The sequence below is a fragment of the Hippoglossus hippoglossus genome, chromosome 23, assembly GCF_009819705.1.
Source record: "Hippoglossus hippoglossus isolate fHipHip1 chromosome 23, fHipHip1.pri, whole genome shotgun sequence".
Taxonomy (NCBI): domain Eukaryota; kingdom Metazoa; phylum Chordata; class Actinopteri; order Pleuronectiformes; family Pleuronectidae; genus Hippoglossus; species Hippoglossus hippoglossus.
In genome coordinates, this window is record NC_047173.1 from 10,885,635 (window position 1) to 10,907,377 (window position 21,743).

General features: G+C 40.8%; 1 protein-coding gene across 17 annotated transcripts in view; it reads left to right on the forward strand.

The window, feature by feature from the left end:
* Positions 1 to 342: 342 nt before the first annotated feature.
* The window catches only part of wnk1b (WNK lysine deficient protein kinase 1b), an 83,419-nt gene continuing 62,018 nt past the window's right edge, over positions 343 to 21,743 (forward strand). For 10 of the 17 annotated variants that reach the window (XM_034578461.1, XM_034578465.1, XM_034578467.1 and 7 more), the window contains exons 1-2: positions 345 to 919; positions 3,731 to 5,397. In XM_034578461.1, the coding sequence (XP_034434352.1) occupies positions 4,453 to 5,397 (945 nt within the window). In that variant the 5' untranslated portion in view covers positions 345 to 919; positions 3,731 to 4,452. Of the gene's footprint in view, positions 927 to 1,004; positions 1,164 to 3,730; positions 5,398 to 21,743 lie in introns of those variants that run through there. The other 7 variants (XM_034578460.1, XM_034578464.1, XM_034578472.1 and 4 more) reach the window with 5 other exon arrangements.

Sequence of the window (21,743 nt, forward strand, 5' to 3'; positions counted from 1 at the left end):
TATTAACTGTATGAACACTCTCATGTAAATTAAAAAAAAAAAAAATATATATATATATATATATATATGCTATGCTTCAGCCTAAGAGCATTAGACACATCTGGGCCACAGCTGGATCCCCCACATTAAAAGCATGTGTATGAATAAGAGCTGTAGCACATGTAAAATGTGTTATTTATCTTACAATAGACTTTTCTATTGTACTATTATATGTGGGGGTTGATCCCAGTCTTTCCACTATCATGTCATGTATCACGTTGCTGGTGGATTTTATCTTTAGTCTGGAAGAACTCCTCTGCTTCCGGTATCCTCCGGGCTCACGGCCGCTGCCTTGCCGCGGCTCCTCGGTGTGAAAGCCCCGTCGTCGCCCTGTCGAGTCATCGCTGGAGAAGAGCCCGGAGCGGACGGAGCGGATGAGCCGCCGTCTGATGGCTTGAAAACGGGGGGAATAAGTGTGGATCACGTCGGATTATTTGCGCTCTCACACACACACACACACGGGTTCAGGACGGTGGCAGCAGCTGGACTGGATGTGGATACGGGTGAAGATATGAGCGGAGTGTGAGTCAGGCTGTTGCCGCTCGGTAGCGGCTGCGGACCCGGGCACCGACAGCACGGAGGCAGCCTGAAAAGAGCGAACTTGGCTCCTCTCTCTTCCCGGTGGGAGGTGTCTGCTAGTCCGCCGTGCCGCGTCGCGCTCGCAGCCTCCCTGCTCGGACCTTCTAATGAGGATACGGACATAACTGAGGGGGCCATTTTCTGTAAATATCGTCTTTTCTCTGTTTTCTTTAAAGCAACCAACTGTGGCTTTAATGTGACGCACTAACAGACATTAGCTCTGTGTCGGAGCGGACCCCCCCTGCAGAGGACTTCAAGGCTTCTTCATCAAGTTTCCTCCCGCAACAAGCTCCTCACCGATGTAAGAGGTACATTTTATCTCCATTTGTCACGACTCTTCATTGGAAAAGGCTGTGTCTGTTGCCCTGTTTTGCCAGGAGGGTGAAGTTAGCTGCACAGCCCGGGTCTCTTGAGTTTCCAGCAGGCAGCAGTGAGCCCCTCACTCCACGATGTGCTCAGGTCACTTAGCAAAAGACCCCCTTACAGCCCAGTGAGTCACTTTCATTATGATTTGAATATGAAATCATAACTTCCTTTAACACAGGGTAACCTATAATCCCCCAAACTACCTGTACATCTATGGTTCCTCTGTCTCTTTTACTTTTGGGTTTCCCCACTGTGCTCTTTTTTTTTTAATACAATATTTCAGTTCTCCAGGTTTTAAGGAGCCAGGTTAAAAAACATTTGATTCATTTCTAATTTAAAATTTGACACTCATTTGTGTTCTATTTTAATAGCCAGTCAGCTACTTCTTTTTTAAAACAACATTCAATTTTTGCTATTTAGCCTTAGTTTAGCTTTAATTTAGCTTTTAGCTCGAATATACACGTTAGTTCTATTAGGCAGGAAGCATAGAATACGATTAAAACTTAAAAATGTGTAATTTTTTTCGAGTATTTTACATTATGTTAAGATTGTATAAATGATTTAAGAACCTATTTATCATTTTTTTTATTTTCAATGATATAGCTCGTTTATGCTAGCAAGGCTAATTTCAGGTTAACTAATAAATCATCAATGACACCTGTGACCAAAGTAATCATGACCTGTTACATCAAAATAAGCTTTTATTGACTTAATATCAAATACTAACGTTGTACATTTGGCCTTAAAATCACAGTTTGTTGTTAATACAGACTATAAAACATAGAAAAGTATCTAATATGCATGCTCTTTTTCCCTATTGCCCTTATATAAATCCAGTAGAGGCATGGTTTTTTATTTATTTATTAATTAGTTAAAACTAACAGTACCCTGTAGCTGTTGTGAAGTCACTGTAAAAACATCTCTTCATGGCTCATTTCTTAAATAAGCTACATGTCATAATCACAGCCGCAGAGAGACAGATGTTTTTTCTTTAGCAGCATTGAGTTTAAATTATCTCCCCAGTGGGATTCTGAAGTTGAGTTTAACCTCAAATTATAAACAGTCTGATGATGATACATAGACGTTCAGCTACTGGGGGTCACACAGCTGTCCAGTGAAATGTTGAGATCTGAAGGGATTTTCTTTGTGATTTACATGAAACACAACCTGTAAACCACTTCAGAGACTTCCACTGTCAGTCATCATCAGTCTCGTCTCTTCAGTTGGCGTCGTTGTGTAATGCATTACCTCATTGATCACTGTAGGTCCTTTCGTCACTGTGTACACCTGGACTGGCAGCTGAGACATCTGGTTGAGTGAAAAGACTTCTTTAAAAAAAACCTGCAGGGCAGCCAGGTGCCGTCACATGCAAAAACAGTTCCAGGCTCCATAATCTGAGGGATTATTTCAGACCTGATTTAATAACTATTCATAAAATATCAATGCATAAATGATAAAATGGCATAGGAAGCTGCCGAGGTGAGATTTTCTTTTGAAAAGATCCAAATTATATACTTCTTGATGGCCCTAAGGCACATGTACCTAGTGTGACCTCTTCAGAACTGATCCCTTGTTTGAGACAATATACTGTATCCTGTGGGGTCACATCAATCTCTGGTGTTGTGAATGGTCAATATAAGGAAAGTATAAGGCACAAATCTTACTCAGTGAAAGTTTAAAGTGTTCTGTTCTGTTTATTCTGCAAATATTCTGCACATTTCTTGCATCACAGGTTCCTTTTTTTGGATCAGTGTTGATGAGACTTATGAGCTTGTTTTGAACATAAATTATTCCTAACATCATACAATAAAGCTGCTGCTGCTCCTCTGTGCTACCATGATAACACAGTAGGAGTTATCCATAGGATCTAATGTATTGCAAATTCAGCCATGCATATTTCTTGTCTCCTTTTAAGTTTTCTGTAATCTAATATGTAATATACACTTACACTGTCCTCAGATATGCATTCCGTTTCTGTGCAGTGGTTCTATCTCTGTCGCTCCCCACCTCTTTCCTGTTAAGCTGCTGAATTGCCATGGAGTAGCCTAACCTTGGGTCAGCCAGGCTGTTGTGACTTTGGGCTAAATTTGGAACGTGGAGCAATTAGGCGCACACTTTTCTGCTCCACTCCACTGCGTTAACTACACTGGGGCGATTAGTGGGGGAAACACTGAGGTGGGATGTGGATCTCTATGTTGTCACTGAGCTTGAGTTTTAGAGTTAAGATCAGACCAGGCTCAAGACCAGTCAAATGTTCACCGACTTGTGAGCCAAAAGTTGGTCTGTATCTGGAATCATAAATTAATTACTTTAATTAAAGTAAAAATGTATTGTATGATGTGAGAAATTAAGCTTTGTCATTTAGTGATTTACACATTTTTTACCACTCAAATTATTTTGAAATGAAGAATCTCTACATAATGGTCAGAGAAAGGATAAGATTATTTACCTGTAACACAACTTATGGCAGAGCTCGGTTTGTGTTAATTTCCCACCCTGCTTCTGTCACTCATATGGTCGGTATCGCTCGGTCATGAGCCAGATGGTGGTAAAATATCACAGTATCTGACAGCTTGTATTTTATACTAGACACTTTGGCAGGCAACCAAGTATTATTTATGAGTCCCATGAAGTTGGTTGGGTCAGTGATGTCAAGTGAGGGGTGAATTTTGTGATTTATGCTCAGATGCATAAAGAGTATATAGTTTAATCTTTCAGCTCTTTTCTCTCTTCTTTTATTTAACAGCAAAAAGAACAGCTAGAGATCCAAGCTGGGCCGGGCCAGGCCAGGCCAGGCTAGGCCAGGCTAGCATTCTGTCTGGCCTCACCAGCTTCCTGCCCTCGGTGAGTGGAGGAGGCTTCAGCCAGCTCAGTCAAGTCAAGCTGTAAAAGATTGGATTCCAACCATATTTCATTTTAGCCTTCAGGAGGCCACACTGGTCTGTTAGATCTCCAATTCTTCCATGTCATGGTGGTTGCTCTCTGGATATTGGCAGCAGAATGGATTCAGGTGTTAATTTGACAGGTGTTACATCATTGCAGTGCTTGCACTCTCCCTCCTCGGACTGCCTTTCGTCCCCTCCCTCCCCAATCTTCAAGAGAAAGCCCCTCAGCCCCCCCTGGGGCTTCCCTGAGCCCTGTACAGAAGGGCCTAACAGGAACTGTCAGTAGTCTTGTTGAAACAAGTTGACATTGCAAAGGGGAAGTAGAGTTAATAAATTCTAGATAAAAAATCTACAGACCACAACAAGGATTACTGTAGTTGATTGATATATTTTTTGTAACCTGTCCACTTTGCTTTTACTTTGATCAGAGGTTTTCACTTGAAAAAGGAGCTTGCTGGTCAAGATTTGCACCCACAATCAGTTTACAAATAGGTTAATGTGAATACTAATTGAAAAAAAAAAAATCCTTATTTATACATAAAGAATTTTTCTATATTTCTTTGGGTCTAAGCATCAGGGCGGAATGTCTGAAAGCAATAGCAGCAGTAAAGCGGTAATATTCATTGCCCCAGCCTCCCCTCCTCCCTCTACCTCTGCCTGTCCATCACCCCAGACCCCTCAAAAGAATGTGAACGGCTCTTCCAGTTCAGACTCGCATGTGGTGGAGAAGCTCGGTGGTGTCACGGAGGTCCGACGCCGGCGCCACACGATGGATAGAGACTCTAAAACAGCTGAGCACCGCTTCTTCCGTCGCAGCGTCATCTGTGACTCCAACGCCACAGCTTTAGACCTGCCCAGCAAAGCAGCTGTGATACTCACCTCACCTCCAGACTGTGAAGGGTTGCCCGTCTTCCTCACTCCCCAGCTCTCAGGGCCTGGACCTGGGGTGCAAGATGATGAAGTCGAGAGAGGTTCCTATTTGCAAAGCAATACCCGTCATCCTGGTCTTGGGGTTAGTGGAGCTGTTGAAGAAGGGCATGTAGAAATCGCTGAGAAAGATCTAACCGAAGGCAGTGTTACGGTTCCAGTTCCCACCAGTAGCAGTGTTGAACATGCAGATGGGGCAGAGAAAGTGTCCAGCCCGACAGTATTGGATGTTACAGACAACACAGCAGTCAAACAGCCTGATGTAACATTAACTCCCAGAGGGTCCGAGAACACACAACAGGTGGCAAAAGGTGAAAAAGTGATCAAACATGTAGGAGAGAGCAGCGTTAGTAGTCCAGCCGAAGAGAAGGAGAGGGAGACGGAGGAGGAGAAGGGTCTAGCAAAAGCACGAGCAGAGCTGAGAGAAGCTGAGAAACGAGTGCAGGATGATATAGAGGAGGTAGAGACAAAAGCTGTGGGGACTTCACCGGATGGACGCTTCCTGAAATTTGACATCGAGATTGGAAGAGGCTCTTTCAAGACAGTCTACAAAGGACTGGATACGGAGACGACGGTGGAAGTGGCGTGGTGTGAACTCCAGGTAAGACTCATACAACTGTCACCTCTGTGCTGTTTGTTTTCCTGTTTATGTAGCTATGTCTTTAATATCATCTTTTGTTCCTTCCTGAGGTGTTTAAATTCAATCCAGGTTTTATGGCTACTAATATTAACTTCTTGCAAATCCAGCTGCTTTCCTGTATAAAGGTTCACAAAATGAAATCACAACCAGATTGATAGTGCAATACTGTTGCAGATTACATTCATATGTGGTTAAATTGCACATGTTTGGTGCTTTGATTTTTGCTGCATTTTATTTGAGAAGGGCCACAGTCCTACCAACAGTTAGTAAAGTGCAAGACGAGGGAAACATTTACTTGATGTTTCCTATCAACATGGTGTTTTAGTGTAATTTAAAACAGCAGCAATGAGGTAGTTCATGTTCAACTTTCTCTTTCCAGATTTATTTTAGTTTGCATTCTCTTGGGATTTGATTGCACAATTCTTCTGAAGCTGTGTGTCTTGAGTTAAGGTTGTGTTTTACTGAGAGGAAATATGAATCCTGTGATAGTAGCATCATAATAACTTTCACAGTTGTTGGGGCGGTGTATAGCTCACCTGGTAGAGCTGCCTCCACAACGAGGCAAGGCCTCAACCTGCAGAGGCCCGGGTTTGATTCCGACCCGCGGCCATTGATGCATGTCCTCCCCCACTCTCTCTCTATCCCCCGTTTCACAGCTTACTCTTTCCTATCCATTAAAGGCGTAAAAAAAAAAAAAATACATTCAAAAAATGCACAGTTGATTTTTCGAAGATCCTCCAACTGTTGTTTTTCTCCCATGAATGATGGCTTCACTCTGAGTGTTCATGGTCTGGTTTGTTGCAAGATTATTGCTCAGGAGGCTTCATTGTTTGAAAATACATGGTTTTTAAAATTCTATTGTATATACCTTGGGCCAGATTTATATTTCTATAATGTTGAAACAGCTGTGAGATGCAGAATGACTCTTTTTTTTTTTCTTGAAAAACTAATCAGTGGTTACTTACGAGCATGACCAACAGAAAAATCTAACAAACTGAGGAGGTATGGTGCAGCCCCTGCCGCTCTTTTCTTCTTACTCATGGTTTTGTTTTTTCATTACTACATCCTTTCAGTTACCCCACTTTGATTTATACATGTGAACGGATGCTGCAGTGAATCATATTACCTCTAACGCACGTTGCACAAATGAGTATCGAATGAGGAAGAGGATGCTGAACAATCAAAGCCTGAATGCTTCGGTTTTAATTTCTGATGACTGTGGCGGTCTGACGTGCTGGAAATCGAACCTCATAAATCTTAGGTTTGTAGAGTGGATGATTAGATCTCAAGGTTATGACTAGAAACACCTTGGTCAAAAATCCCCTGAATTTCTGTGAAATTCCGTTGTACTGAAAGTAAGTGAAACTGTTGACTTTCTCACCTACATCTACAGGATAGATGAGAGCTGCTCCTGTATTGTTTCTCTGTGGCTTGAACAAGACAGGGCGCACTGGGCAGCTCCCAATCAGCTTTGATTCTCGGCCTGTAGATACATAAAGGTTCACAAAAAGGTGAAACATGAGACAGGATGGCACTCAACTCGTCACAGGATGCTGGTGCTACAGTATGGTACTCTGATGCAACTTGTGCACTGTGTGTCAAAGAGGTACAGAGAGTGTGAGCACGAGACATGCAGAGGAGTGTAAAGATGTAAGTTTGCTGGTGACAGAAAGTGGAGATTGTCTTTGCTGCTCCTCTTGTTGACAAGGAAGCACAGTGCGTCAATTAGTTGCCGATGTAGAATAACAGTCTCAGGCAGTCATAAGACTCTCAGGGTGGTGAGCTGAGATTTTAGCGAAGGGCGAAAACAGTAACGTGGACTCACGTGGAACTGCTTGCCCTGATGAGACACTGAGCCAGAGGAAAAAATCTAATACTTTTCATCTGTAAATAGGATATTTTATCTGTTGTTAGGACATTTAAGGGACAGATGATGACATAATTAGCCACATGCTGGGAGTTAATTGTAATATGTCAGAAATTGAGCAAAGAAATTAAATTTTTTCTTTGTTTAGTAAAAGTCATGGGTAACCCCAACTAGTAATTGTGTGTTTAGTCGACTGAACATGATCTTGTGTTCTCTTCTATGACTGATTGTTTGATTAATTACAACCCTAGAGAGTCAAACACGTTGAGTTGTATGATCAAATGTTTTCACTGCTAATCTGTGCTTGTGTGTATATCTCAGCGTGCGAATATTTCCTGTGTGACTGTGGGTTGTGTTTCCTGTCATCTCTATCACACGTGCTCCTGTATTCCGCCTAAAATCCGGAAATGCAAGTTTGTTTATAAGAAAACACAGACGTCAACCCTCTGTCGAGGTTCCTCTGTCCGGGACACATGACTCTTTATAAGCATGTAGAGACAAGTATTTTTCTATTGTGTACAGACTTAATCCTTTCTGTGCATATGTCTGATAGAAAGATAACTGAGCGTCTGCTGACATGTGGCAGAATGCTGGGAGTAAAGTTACATACACACACAGACACACACCACAACCAATCACATTCACTCACTGGGTGGGCATGGCAACTGGAGATCTGTGGGAGTCAGGATCGTGTGTGTGTGTGTGTGTGTGTGTGTGTGTGTGTGTGTGTGTGTGTGTGTGTGTGTGTGTGTGTGTGTGTGTGTGTGTGTGTGTGTGTGTGTGTGTGTGTGTGTGTGTGTGTGTGTGTGTGTGTGTGTGTGTGTGTGTGTGTGTGTGCCATTTCAATGTGTTTTTTTTAAGGTGTCTGTTAAAGATAGATAGACCTCAAAATAAGGTTAACTTTTGTTTCCTGAGGAATCTATAGATGTATGGAACCAGAGCAGCAGGAGGTGGGGGAGAGGGAAAGAGATAGAGCAGATAGTTTGCTTAAGCTTTAGTGAAGGAAAAGATTGATGAATTGATGGAATGGGTGGAGAAAGACGAGGAAGGTCACCTGGTAGCTTATCTTAAGGTGCCTTGTCAGACTGGATGGCAGTTGATGGATGTGAAGGGAGAGGCTGACGCAGTTCTCCTGGACTGGTAGAAAACAGACAAAGGGAAACATTTTGGGTCAGTTTAATCTTGATACACTAATCTAGAAAAATGTTCAATGATAACAGCAGTTACATACAGTGTTTAACAGTATTATATCATCCGAAAGGCTTAACTTGTCTTGAAAGTGTGTGGGGAAAATTGCAGAGGGCCTGGTGCTAGTAAATCTTGTAGTGTCAATGGCACAAAACCAAGCAGTTTGAGTATGTCTGTCTTTGTAGCTCATGAAAGTGGTTAAATAATTCTGAGATGAAACCATCAGCTGTTCTGATCACACACACAATCAGGATAACTCTAGAAACTGAGATAATATTAGTAGCACAAGTCAATTAAGAGGTAAAAAGAAAGTATAGAGGGAAAAGGGAGAACCGTTGCCTTATGAGAGGGCAGAGGTGGAAGTTCAAAGTTCAGCCTGTTAAATCAGAGGGGATCATTAGGGGCCTTCCCCACATTCAACCACTTCTGGCAGAAGCAGTGAAGCTAAGAGCAACCTGGAGAAAAGATTGAACAAGTTGCAAAAATAGAAAGATATATTGGAGAACAGGAGCATGGGGTTAGAGGAAGAGGGAGGTGAATGTTGGAGTTCACTGAGAGAACAGAGAAATGGGAAATGTGGGGGGAGGAAAAATGGGAGAAAAAAGACAAAGTATAAAGGGGGAGGAGGAGGGAGAAGCGGGAGTGGAGCAGAGAAACTAAAGAAGAGGGTGTGTGTGTGTGTGTGTGTGTGTGTGTGTGTGTGTGTGTGTGTGTGTGTGTGTGTGTGTGTGTGTGTGTGTGTGTGTGTGTGTGTGTGTGTGTGTGTGTGTGTGTGTGTGTGTGTGTGTGTGTGTGTGTGACCTTAGGCTCTCAGCTCTATTGGCAGTCAAAGACCTTGAAATTTCTCTCCCAACAGCAACACAAGGCGGATTAACCCCCACCCCACAAACATATACAAGCCCATACACACGCTTGTGGGGCTCCCTCAATAACGGTTATTCAATCACTCCTATAAACTCCTACTATAAATCAGTTTCTAACTATTATAGACCTCAGACAGCTCTGTTGGGAATATTTGTTTTTTTTGTTTAACATCTAAAATGTGCATTTTATTTTACAATCTCCCTCTTGTTTTATTTCAGTAATTCATATCCCTCTAGTACCATTAGGTACACTAAATTAAATCTGTCACATACATATGGCCCACAGCATCCTATACTAGCCTGAAATGTGTCCACGTGTTGGTGTAAGGATGGAGGGGAACAGATCATGTTTGAGGCACAAAATGAAAAGGGAGCAAGAGGAAGAAAGAGCATATTAAGATGTTTATCAGGATTGTTTATATCAGGCGTTTACGAAGTGTTTATTTCCTAAAGGCACTCTTACTGAACAGTGAATTCTCTGTTGCACTTTATCTCTGCATATTACACAGCTTTGCCTTAACAGACTAGTATTTGTATACATTCTTATATGGTCTTGGAAAAAATTAACCTCTTTCCAAAAATAGCATTTGACGTATTACAGACGTTGGAAATTGTGAAGTTTTACATCCAAACATTTTGAATAGGAGATGATATACATGAGTACACATGTATAGAACTTTTTTTTTTGTTGCTGAAAGATAAATATCCCCAGATTACTCCAGGGCAGCAGAGCTGAGGTGAAACGGTTAGACTTTCAGAGGTTCAGATTTCCCTGACAAAACAGTAAACTGCAGCTGTGTCAAGCCTTAAGCAAAAGCAGGTTCTCACTGCTGATTGATTCTGAAGTTGCTTTAAAGTACCCCCCCAAAATACACACACATAGTGAAAAACAGAATAGAAACCGTGTTTTCTTGTAAATGTTTTAAATGCAGGCTACTAATAATTTACTCTGTTCCTTTTTCTTTTAGACAATTAAAGCTCTGTGACATGACTAACTATATAACATGTGATGGGAAGATAGTTAAAACATCTTATCATTTCATTATATGCTTTATAATTTATTTTGTTTTGTGGCAAATCACTCTGCATTGCATTTATTTTGTCATTCAGACGGAACTTTGCATTTTGAGAGCCGACGTGGGCAGGAACTTTGCATTAAGGTTACAAAAAACTAACTCAGAGGAGAGTGAAGATGACACAGATTGGGGTCATCACCAACAAATGGACTCAGATGAGCTAAGAGAATAACATGGAGCTCATAGCAAAAAGATGCACCGTTAACCTCTTTCACCACTTCTGCACGAATCATGTCAAACAGCACGAAAGACACAAAAGTCCAATTGGGAGCTGATAATGGCTGTTGTTACCATTTAGATCTGCAGAGACCCAGTTTACGTGGTCGAGAATGGGTTTGATCTATACAAGAAACGATATGTGTGAAAGTTTGGTCATATTGCGCATCCCGATAAGCAGTTATGCTATTTTGTACATGTCTATTTGGTGTGTAGAGAGAATGTGGCTGTGTGTACACTGCAGCTGACTCTGGGTATCGTTTTAACTTACATTTTTCATTTGGCTGAGCCTCCCCTCTGCAGATGAGCTCAGCTGTTTAATTATAAAGGACTTAAACTGGTAACGCTTATTTTTTTGCTTTCAGTATGTTTCCTGTGTTTTTCTGTCAGATGGTTTTGTGGACTAAGTAATTTAAGAGCCACATGAAAAGAGATTTTGTAGCTGGATTTAGCTGCTTTCTCCGCTACAGTCGCTGTACCAGCTACCGTACAGTTTTGACTTGGAGGTCTGTGTACATGTGTCATCAATCAGCATGATAACATCACTCGTGAAGCTGTTATTATTGTCTAATAAAACTAGGCGGGTGAAACTTGCGTCGCATCTTGGGAATCTCACACTCACCATGGCCAAACAAGTTTATTTCCTGACACATAAAACTGAAGAAAAGAGGAAGCATATTCAAGAGAATTGTAAGGGCTTAGTGTCAAAGTAAGAGTTTTCTGACTTCAAACAGCTGACAGTTATACACACACATCATTCCTACACACACTTGTGCATAAGTGCGGGACAACAAGATGTGTAGCTCAGATATGCAAAGACCCTAAAGCTCAGCCAGTTGGATTTATGAATGATAAAACAGGGGAACGCCGTAAGAGGAGGTCGCTCTGTGTTCGCCTCTGGTGTAGGATAACCTGAAGATGACAGAGGATAAGAGAGAGAGAGAGAGCACTGAGGAAATCGCTTTGACATTTTATTCTCACTATTGCTCAGTCTTCCTCTTGCGTTGTCTTTTTTCCCCCTCTCAATCTCTCTGTCATATGTCGGTAAGGGAAGGGAAACAGAGAAGCTAAGACTTCCTCATATGCAAACCCAATGTTTGTGTGTGTGGGTACAGAACTTCCTCTCATTTTGAAGAGCTAGGTCAGGCCACCCTATCTTTAAGAATTTAATTAGAATAGATTGCAGTGGAGGGTGTGAGCTCATAGTTGTGAAACAAAGTCACAAATTTAAAATGTTTGTGCACAATGATACATGGGTAAAAATACTGCACATAGTCTCGACCCTCCACCCATGGGAGTGCAGCATTTTATCACACACACATAAATCTCCCCTGATTGCTTTGAGGACTCAGATATGTGTGTTAACAGTTGAGTTGTGCGTGTCCGTGCGTCTGTGTGTCTGTGTATAGAGTGAAGACATTTACTGACCTGACTCCCACTCTGTGTTTGTTTAGTAAAATAAGTAGCAAGTGTAATCCTGCGCTAACACTTTGTGTGTCTGTGTGTGCCTCTGAGAAATGGCACGTGGTTTTATAAGTGGTAACAATGAAGATGCTGAAGTGTTTTAGCACCTTCTTCAGACCAAACTCTTCCTGTCAATGACAAAAGCTGAGAAAGTAAAAGATGCTTGAGAAACTGCTGAGGGTGTTTTTTTAACCAACACAATCCGCACATGGAGTGTTAGTGTGTTTCTCAGTGTGTGTGTGTTGGTATGTGTGCTTTATATGATTATATCATGGTTTTATTGGAAACAGGGTGTGTGTGTTCTTGACTCATGGGAAGGCATTGTGTGCTTACAGTTGGTGTGTGTGTGTGTGTGTGTGTGTGTGTGTGTGTGTGTGTGTGTGTGTGTGTGTGTGTGTGTGTGTGTGTGTGTGTGTGTGTGTGTGTGTGTGTGTGTGTGTGTGTGTGTGTGTGTGTGTGTGTGTGTGTGTGTGTGTGTGTGTATTTTGAAGGGTGAGTGTGTGTGTGTGTGTGTATTGAAGGGTGAGTCGGGGACACTAAATGCATCAAGCAGATGATAGATGATTTTCACAGTTACACATGATGACGAAGCTTATGTTCTCTCTCTGCTTTCCTTTTCTCTCTATCCAGCTTTTTTCTTCCCTTTCTCTCCAATCAATTCCCTCCACTCTCCCTTTATCTCCTTCATCTTTCCCTGCTCTTCGCATTATTTTCCTTTGTCTTATTTGTTTCTGTCTTCATCTTAATCCCTCCCTCCCTTTCAATCTCCTTCCCTCCTTAGATTTCACACGTATGAGGGGAGTAACTTTACGTTTGGTTCCTCCTCCTCCTCCTCCGCTCACTCATTGATCCTTTTGCCATCTGCACTTTGAAGATTATTTCAGACATCTATGATCTGATAGACACTACATAGCTGAGATAGAAAAAAGAGCCTCAGAGACATGTGTGAAAAGCACCTGCATTTGAACTTGCAGTGCTTACACTCAACTTTGTCCTCAAGAAAGTTTGGATTTCTACTGCAACCCAGATTCAACCCTACACACACACACTCTCAATGGCCTGACTTAAGGCGAGTGTTTGCCTGATTAGCGAAAAGAGGGTTACTGGTTTTCCCATTTTAAATATGTTTTGCCAGGAAGCTGCAAAACAATGCTCACATTGTAAGAATAATCACTTCCTGGAAATCCAGAGCAGCTTTTGGTTGACAGCTGCAGATCAGAGGCAGGGGATTGGGTAATGTCGTCTTGAGCTAGAAAAGGCAAATCTTGGATCAGGTGAACAGCGTCTCTTTCCTCAGGCTGGCTGAAGCTGAAAGCTAAGACACCGTGTCATACTCTGAAAACTTTACTTCTTTGCTTGAAACTGTCCTAGGAGGTACTTGAGGATACTTTATTTTCTTTAATGTAATTGTGAGGAATTCTTTGTCTGGTGGTGTTTATATATAAGAAAGTTAGCCTCCGCAGTTGCAGGTTCAAAGTTTTGGTTAAAATAAAAGGTTTTGACCTTTATAATATGGGGTATTAGGATTGTGCGATATGACCACAATCTCATATCCTGATGGAGTATACATATCCACATAACAATACTAACCATGGTATTGCAAATGGTCTCCACTCAATTACATTTTTTTAATAAAATGACCACATATTAAGGCCTATTTCTTATTGCATGGTGAATTATAAACTTGAATGAATGTTAAGATCGTACTCGTGTAATTTTCTCCTTTTATTGAGAACATACCTAGAAATATGAAATGGTGTGTGCAACAAAATATAAATTAAGAAACAAATAGAAGACACAAAATAAATAAAAGCCTACAATGTAAATATGGTCAAAAATATCCAAACCAAACATAAATAGTCTCCTCTTTTATATACGAGCTCCTTGTTTTGTCTTTGTCTGGGTCGGAGTCGTGTTCGGAATTGACCTGTTCTGTGTCACATTCATTCTCCTCCATGTTTGTTTATTTTGCTCTCATGAAAATTTCCTGTCTGAATCTATGATGTGTGGAAAAATGGATAGTGTCGTTGGAATGATGAAAAATATTGTGATTTGTGACACAATAATTTCGGAAAATATGAGACAGTATAACGTCATGTCGCACAGCCCTACAGGGCATCAAATTAACTAATGGAATAGAGGAAAACTACATATTTTTACACATTAACTGAATGAGGACTGACTTATTCACCCTTAAAGTTGATGGAATAGAGGCTGTCATATGGTACATTGACAATGAAGCCCTTTGAGGTGAAGTGAAAAATATCACATTCCCTTCATATCTAAACTACGTCAGTGTTTTGAAGCGAGTTCATCAACACGTCAGCTGAGTTGGCTTCATGACCATCCTTCTAACCCAGTTAAGAATGGTCGCATACTTCTTAGGTTTGGTAAACATCTGTTTCTATTAGAGAATTTGATTAAATGTAATCAAGTTTTATTAAATATCAAGAATATCCCAACAGTATTTGACTGACTCCTGTTAAATCAATGAAAAGGCAGACACTTAAGTTGCAGACGACTGCCTCTGATTCAACAGATCAACCCATGAGAACAGGGCTGAATGCACGTTTAATAGACCAGGTCATCTCCTGCAGGAGAGTGTGTGAGTGTGACCTCAGTCTAAAATAGATCAGGTCTCTAAACTGCCTGTCGTCTGCATCAGCGTAAAGTGACCTGAACTGCACAAGGCTGCCTGCTCTACAACACTGTGTGTATGATTATGTGTGTATTTTCTTTTTCTGTTTGTTTAGTCTGCTCTTCCTTTTGCCTATGCAGTGACTCTGCACAGACTGTTTCCGCTGTGTGTGTGTGTGTGCCGCTCAGTCTGCCTATAGAATGTGTGCAAGTGAGCTCCTGTTTTCTTTCTTTCTTTGTGTTAACCTCCTATTCTGTGTGTCTGTTTGTATATGTGTGTGTGTGCGTGTTTGGGGAGGAGGCGGCTCCTGGTTTCATTGTATCCTTCCCAGATTCCCCACATTCCAATGATAAGATGTCATTTCTTCGTGGAATGGGGCTCCAAGTAGGGGGGCGCATCATAACCTTCCCCTCAAACACACACACACATACACACACACACACACACACACACACACACACACACACACACACACACACACACACCTACACCTCATGGCAGTACATTTTCATCTGTGATACATTATTACAGCTCAAGATTTTTGCAGATAAACAAGTGCATTTCAAATTAAAAAAAGCACGAGCAATATCCACTGACATTAAATGAACTCAATGCTATGGACATTTATGGCAAGATATAGTAAACTACAACTTTCCTAATCAGGCCTACACAGGACAAACCTTAATTTTTGCGTCTATTAGTCTTAATAACTGAAGGTCAGAGTTTGAAATGGTTCCTTCAATCACAGATTTCATGTTAAAACATGTCACTGATTTTATCCATCGACTATCTGTTTATCTTTTGTGAGACACATAGGGGCTGGAGCCAATCCCAGCTGACATTGGGCAAAAAGGCGTTGTACACCCGTAAAAAGGCTTATATCTCTTGTTGAACCAGCCCAAACTTGGCTGTGATCTAATGTCCTCCGAACAAGTACATGGCCATTTTGATTGTTTTCATTTGTCTCATATATGTGAAGTTTATATCAAGAGAATACTCAACCTGAGATAAAAATGTATACAGAACAACAATAGATTTGGGTTTAACAGGTTCATTATGTCTGGAAATAGAACTGAACGATAGTGAGACAGAAAGAACAAAGTGTAGTTTTGATGCTCTCTGTCTGTGTGCAACTGTGCATGGGTTTGTCGCGTTCTCTTTTTTTTGTCTTTCTCCGTCACTCTCCCTCCCGTTTTGTGTCTCTGTCTGTGGCTTCCTCTCTCGCCCTCCGGTTGTGTCTGCGCCTCTGCATCCTCTACGACCTTAAAAAACGCTTCTTGGGGAAAGAGGAGAGAGAGAGCGAGATGGAGAGAAGAGATGGGATTTTTCCCCTCATATTTTTTTCTCTTCCTCTTCTATAAATAGCAGCGGAGCAGCATAGTGTCATCTGCTGAGCCACAACTAGAGCAGCATGAGTGGGGACTCTCAAAGTGGATAAATGTGTGTCAGGGACTGTCTGTGTTGGGTCTACTGTCCTCAATTAAGAAATTAAAAACGCTCAGCCATACACTCGAATCCTACTTGACTGTTATAGCTAAATTAATTGGTTCTAATGGTACATTGTTGGGAACTATTAGCATAATATTGGACAGACAAATTAATGTTTAATTAAAAGGATATTCCACCCAGAATGTATGTTTTTCTTGCATAACGCTTTTTGTGCTTTTATGCTTGTATTACTGTATTTATATCTTAGCTGACATGCCACAGTTATTTATGAATATTTTTGATAGTATTGTTTATTATTGATTTATCTATCATCTTTGCATAGTAGTTCTTATTGAGAGGATGGTAACACAGCTATTACACCATGGATTCCTTTTCAATCAAAGCATAAATCCTTATATTTGAGAACCAGTGCATGTTTGGCAATTTGGCTTTAAAACTTTTTTTTTTTTTAAATGAAGAGATTAAAATATAAGGTAATTTAAGAGGTGTTTAGTTTAGCAAAATATTTTTTAAAAGAAAACAAAAAGCTTTCAGTTTTTGCTCACACCATCAACCTTCACCATCAACCATCAACAGCCACTCCCTCATAACCAAGGAGTGGTTGTTGTTATTCCTTGGCCACATCTTTCTTCAATATACTCTTTGCATCTTTATTTCAGGAAAACATGCTATTAAGTTACAAACTGCATCACTAATTGAGCTGGTATGCACATAAACAGAGGTTAGACTTAAGTCCTCTCTGCATGTCTCACATCCCATGAAAGATTTAATTGTTAAAGTTGGATGAAGTAGAATTTCTGATCTTAATCATTCATGGTCAGTTTGACAATTCCGAGCAACACCATAAACACACACACACACACACACACACACACACACACACACACACACACACACACACAAAATTGTGCACAGTCACACACTGCATGGTCCGTGTGGTAGGAAGTTCTCCCCATCAGATTAGGAGTCAATCTTTCATAAGCTATGGCCTGCATGATGTAATCACCACAGGGCGAGGTCACACGGATGGTATGTGGGGCTCAATGGCATTTGATTTGATCGGGAAAACCCCTTCTGTCCTTGTTAATGCTGTGGTCGGGTGTGAGATTGAACAGCTGCGTGATGACCAACAGTCATCTGCCACATTGCCAAGGACACTTCTCAGTGTTATTTGCATGTTGTGGAAAACACCGAAAAGATAAATCCCCATGAAATGAAAATATCTTTTTGTTGATGTGCCATTGTCAATCTGTATTACGTGTGAAAGTATTACATCATTCCTGTATGATATGTATGATATGATGGTATTAATGGTCATCCGCCTTGTGTTCTTTTCTTAGAATTTAAAGGTTATATTTTGAATTCTTGCAGCAAACACGTTAAAGTCCTTTTAAGGAAATCTTCTGTCTTTACAAGAGATGAAACTCAAAATGAGATTTTTATGAGAGAACTTGTTCATGACGTCCTACAGCTGAGATGAAAGGTGTCATGATGATGAACTTTTTAGCCTTTAAAGCTTAAATGCATATAAATGCACAAAAATGGCCCACCTTATTTCACTGCCCACACATACACAGACATACACACACAAATTATAACAAGGCCGGGTTGACGGAGAGGTCAGTTCTGTTTGGTTACTGCTGTTGTTCTTTTGTGAGTGTGGATGCGTGTGAGTTGTGTTGCGTTGTCTGTTCATTGTGTAATGGGTGATAAACAGCTCACCTCTGTCACACTGTTGTTGACTCTGGCTCAGCTACACTGAGTGGAGGGGTGCTCTTGCAGAGCATGTGTGGCGCAAGTTGGAAGAAATAGAAAGATGGAGAAATTACAGAAAGAAAAAGCAAGAAAGAGGATGCGAGAGAACATGGGAGTTTGCATGTTAGCAGCAGTGGTGGAAGATTATCAGTAATGCTTTTCTCTGTCGTTTTCTCTATGTGTGTATGTGGTGCAGCGGTGCCAGTTGCTGATTGTGACAGCTCACTTGCATTTTATCAATAATGTTAGTGGGCAAATGTATATGACAACTATCAACTATCTTACCACAGTACACCCTGAAACCGCTCCAACCCAATTTCCCATAATCTCTAATGACTATTTGTCTTGTCTAACAAACAGCTTATAATGTGGTTAAGCAGTGAATTGTCACTTTTTTTGTGTGTGTGTTAAAGAATCAATCATTAATATTGTCAGTCAACCCATTCTGACTAACTTTAAGTTTAACTTCAATGTCAGCACTATTACATATACATACTGCAATTTAGTTTGTGAAATGTCCTTAGTTTTTAGTGAGGTCTTCTACACAGGACTTAGTGCAGTTGTGTGTGTACTTTAAATATCTATCATTCAGTGGTAAAGTGGATCCATAAACAGTTGCCCTCCATTATAAACTATAGATTAGTTTTGTTGAAGAGGAATACACAGCCTCATGAACTTGGGCCTCCTTATTAAAAATGAGTAAAAATGAGACAAAAAGCTATTGATGTTCTGTATTAAGACAAATTCAGAGACAAAAAGAGAAATATCAGGCAGAAAATGCAGCAAAATCGTGATGAACACAGTGCAGAGAGACAGGAACCATGAAAAAGCCAGACAGATAAGTCGTGAGCAAAAGCCAAAAAGAGAGATGAAGGCAGAGACATGGGCAGAAATAACAAGACAATTCAGAGCACCAGAAAAGGACTGATCTAAATCAAACCTGGTTGGAGAAAGTATGATATTCACAGAGATAAACGCAGAGACCGACGAAGAGAGGACGATTAAAAAAAGAGAAGCAGAGCGAGTTAGAGAGAGAGAGAGAGAGAGAGAGACAGTGAGAGTAAGTAAGAGTGACGCAGACGGGGAGAGCGAGACAGCACATTAATGGGGAGCTTTAGAAGGTAATGGACTGTAGATCCCCTGTGGCCTGATGGGAGTCCCATTCGACCTGTGTACTTTAGACATTGTCTGCTCCATTGTATTTTCAATATCCAGATGCTCCCCCTGCCCTGGGGCTTTCACAGAAGAGTGCAGGGCAGCTCACACATTGTGGCGCTGCAGTTTAGTTTCTACTTAAAGAGGAATTAAAAGAATTGTTTGGTGGATATTGTACGTTGCAATGAACCCGATTTTTTTTTTTCAAGGAAACTCGACTTCATGCACTGAACAGAAACTGCCGTCATTATGCATACTTCATATTAATTGTGAGTGTGTGTATAGAGTTTGTGTGTTTGATGTGTGCGTGGCCATGCATACAGAGCCATGTGGCTTTGTTTGCAGAGGAACAGGTTTGAGTGTTAATATCCTGAATTCTTTAAACATCAATGAAACAAGGCTTTATAGATAATCGATAAAAGAAGTAGATGAGGATTTTTCAAGTTTGTGACAAGTCGGAAGCTTTTTGCAGTTTGCTGTGATTCAAACTTTTTATTTATCTTAATGTGCAAGAGAATACGAGTAGAAAGCAGACAGAGGAAACTTTGCCTCAACTTTGCAGCACTCTAAAAGTTGCAGGTGGCACCAAACCACAAACACACCACAGCACATTTTTGCATGTGCAGACACACATTTTGCAAGATGCTATTTCTGTATGTTTAGAAGATATTTCAGATAGTGTGTGGTCAGCCACCAGCTATCTGCTACCTGAGGATACATAGCTTTGAGTTTTATTTTTTGTGATAAATTTATATTTGCAGCTACTTTGCAACATAAAAACTCCACTTTGGTGCTTATTTTCTCTTTTGTCTGCGATTATACTTGCAACAGAGCATGGCTTTGTTTTGGGGTGGGTCATGAGCCAAGAAGGTTAAGACCGGCTGGCATTTCCAGTAAGTATCTTCCAGCACATTTTAGGGAGGATTTAAATCTAAACTCTTTAGAAGGCTTCCTTTTTGTCGAAACAGCAAATCTGCTCTGACTGCAGTGGTGGGGAATGTCCTTAATTAGCCCAAACATTAGCTCTGTTTCAGCTCACTAGCCTGAAGCGGGCAAAGGGGAGGATGAGAAGAAGATAAAGAAGGGGTGAAAAAGGGGTGGCAGAGGGGAGAGTAGACAGGAAGAGAGACGGGAAGATAAAAAGCTAAGTGCCATGAAAGTGCTTCTGATGAAACTCGGAGTGAATTCCTGTGGTTTTAGCTATGCAACCTACATTTATGTGCCATTTACTTAGCACCTGTCACTCTGAGAATTGATGTGTGTGGTGATGTGCAGATAACTATACGTCACCCACCTGACTAGTCCCAGTCTCATCAGAGTTTACAAACATATCCATCTGCGTGGTTAAATATTGGGCAATGCTAAATGTGTCTGTTTACGTGTGCTTGTCAAGTGGGAATGAGAACGTAACAGTTCAGTATGGAAATGGCCGTAACCCAATCCAAACTGTGACTGGCAATTCAAATGATTAATTATTTTTATTGGCCAAACACGTCTCTGGTTTGAGGTTTACTTTTTTTCAGGATTCCCACACAGTGCTGATTTATTTCTAATAAAGGCTTCCCTTTTTAGTTAATGAAGCTTTTAATGGTCCATGTTCCATGTTATTAATGATTATAATTATATATTTTGTTATTGAAAGACCTTTTTGTGTTCATTAACCAAAACAGGTCCTGCCAAGTCTTTCTGCCTTGCTAACAAAACAACGTGTTGAATAATTACTCGATTTTCTTTTGTCCCATTATTATTATATGATTATAATAATAAATAATAATAATAATAATAATAAACGGTGTGCACAGGCAAACACGCCTGCTTTTGTTCCGGTTTCTGTTTACCATTAGGGAGCAAACTGTGAAGCTTCAAAAGACAGATTCAGCATTTGTGTATGAATGGGTGTGTGAAAATGTTTTTGTGGGTGTGTTCATGAATGCAAGGTGCGAATGTGTCGGTAACTTCTTTTATTGTGTTTATTTGTGGCTAGAGACAAAACCTGTCCTGATGGAGGTAATTTTATATCCAGGTAACCTCATATATCGTTACTTGTAGGACTGGCCATTGGGAGCAGCCGAAGAAATCCTGCAGCGGAACATCAATCAATCCAGAAAGTTTTTACCGTTTCATCTTGGCATAACAACCCCCTCCCAGGCAATTGCAGCCAAAGATAGAATGTACTTATTTGGGAAACATGGTTTCATTAAATTAAACAGGTTGAATCTTGATGCAAACAAAACAAGTGGTTTCCAAAAGAACCTGTCATCTCATGTTCTTTGTTGGCAGACAACCTCGCTGTTTTCAGGAGCAAAAACTATTAGACATGTTCCACCCCAGCTTCTCCTCTTGTATTTCTATTGCTCTTTCCATATTTTTGTACTTGTCATTCTAGCCATCCTCCAGGCGACCGCAGGTTGACCCTGCTATTTTCTCAGTCTGGTGCACACTCAATTTGTTCATCTTTTTATGTTTTCTCTCTCTTTTCTGCTCCTCTCTCTGTTTATCTCCTCTGTCTGCAACTCTCACCCTTCAACTGATAATTTTTCTCCGCACTGCTTTCCCTTTTGTGTCTTTTTACTACTGTCTTTCGCTTCTCTTCCTTCTATCTTCTCTGTGTTATGCTGTTTCTCTGAACTTCTCTT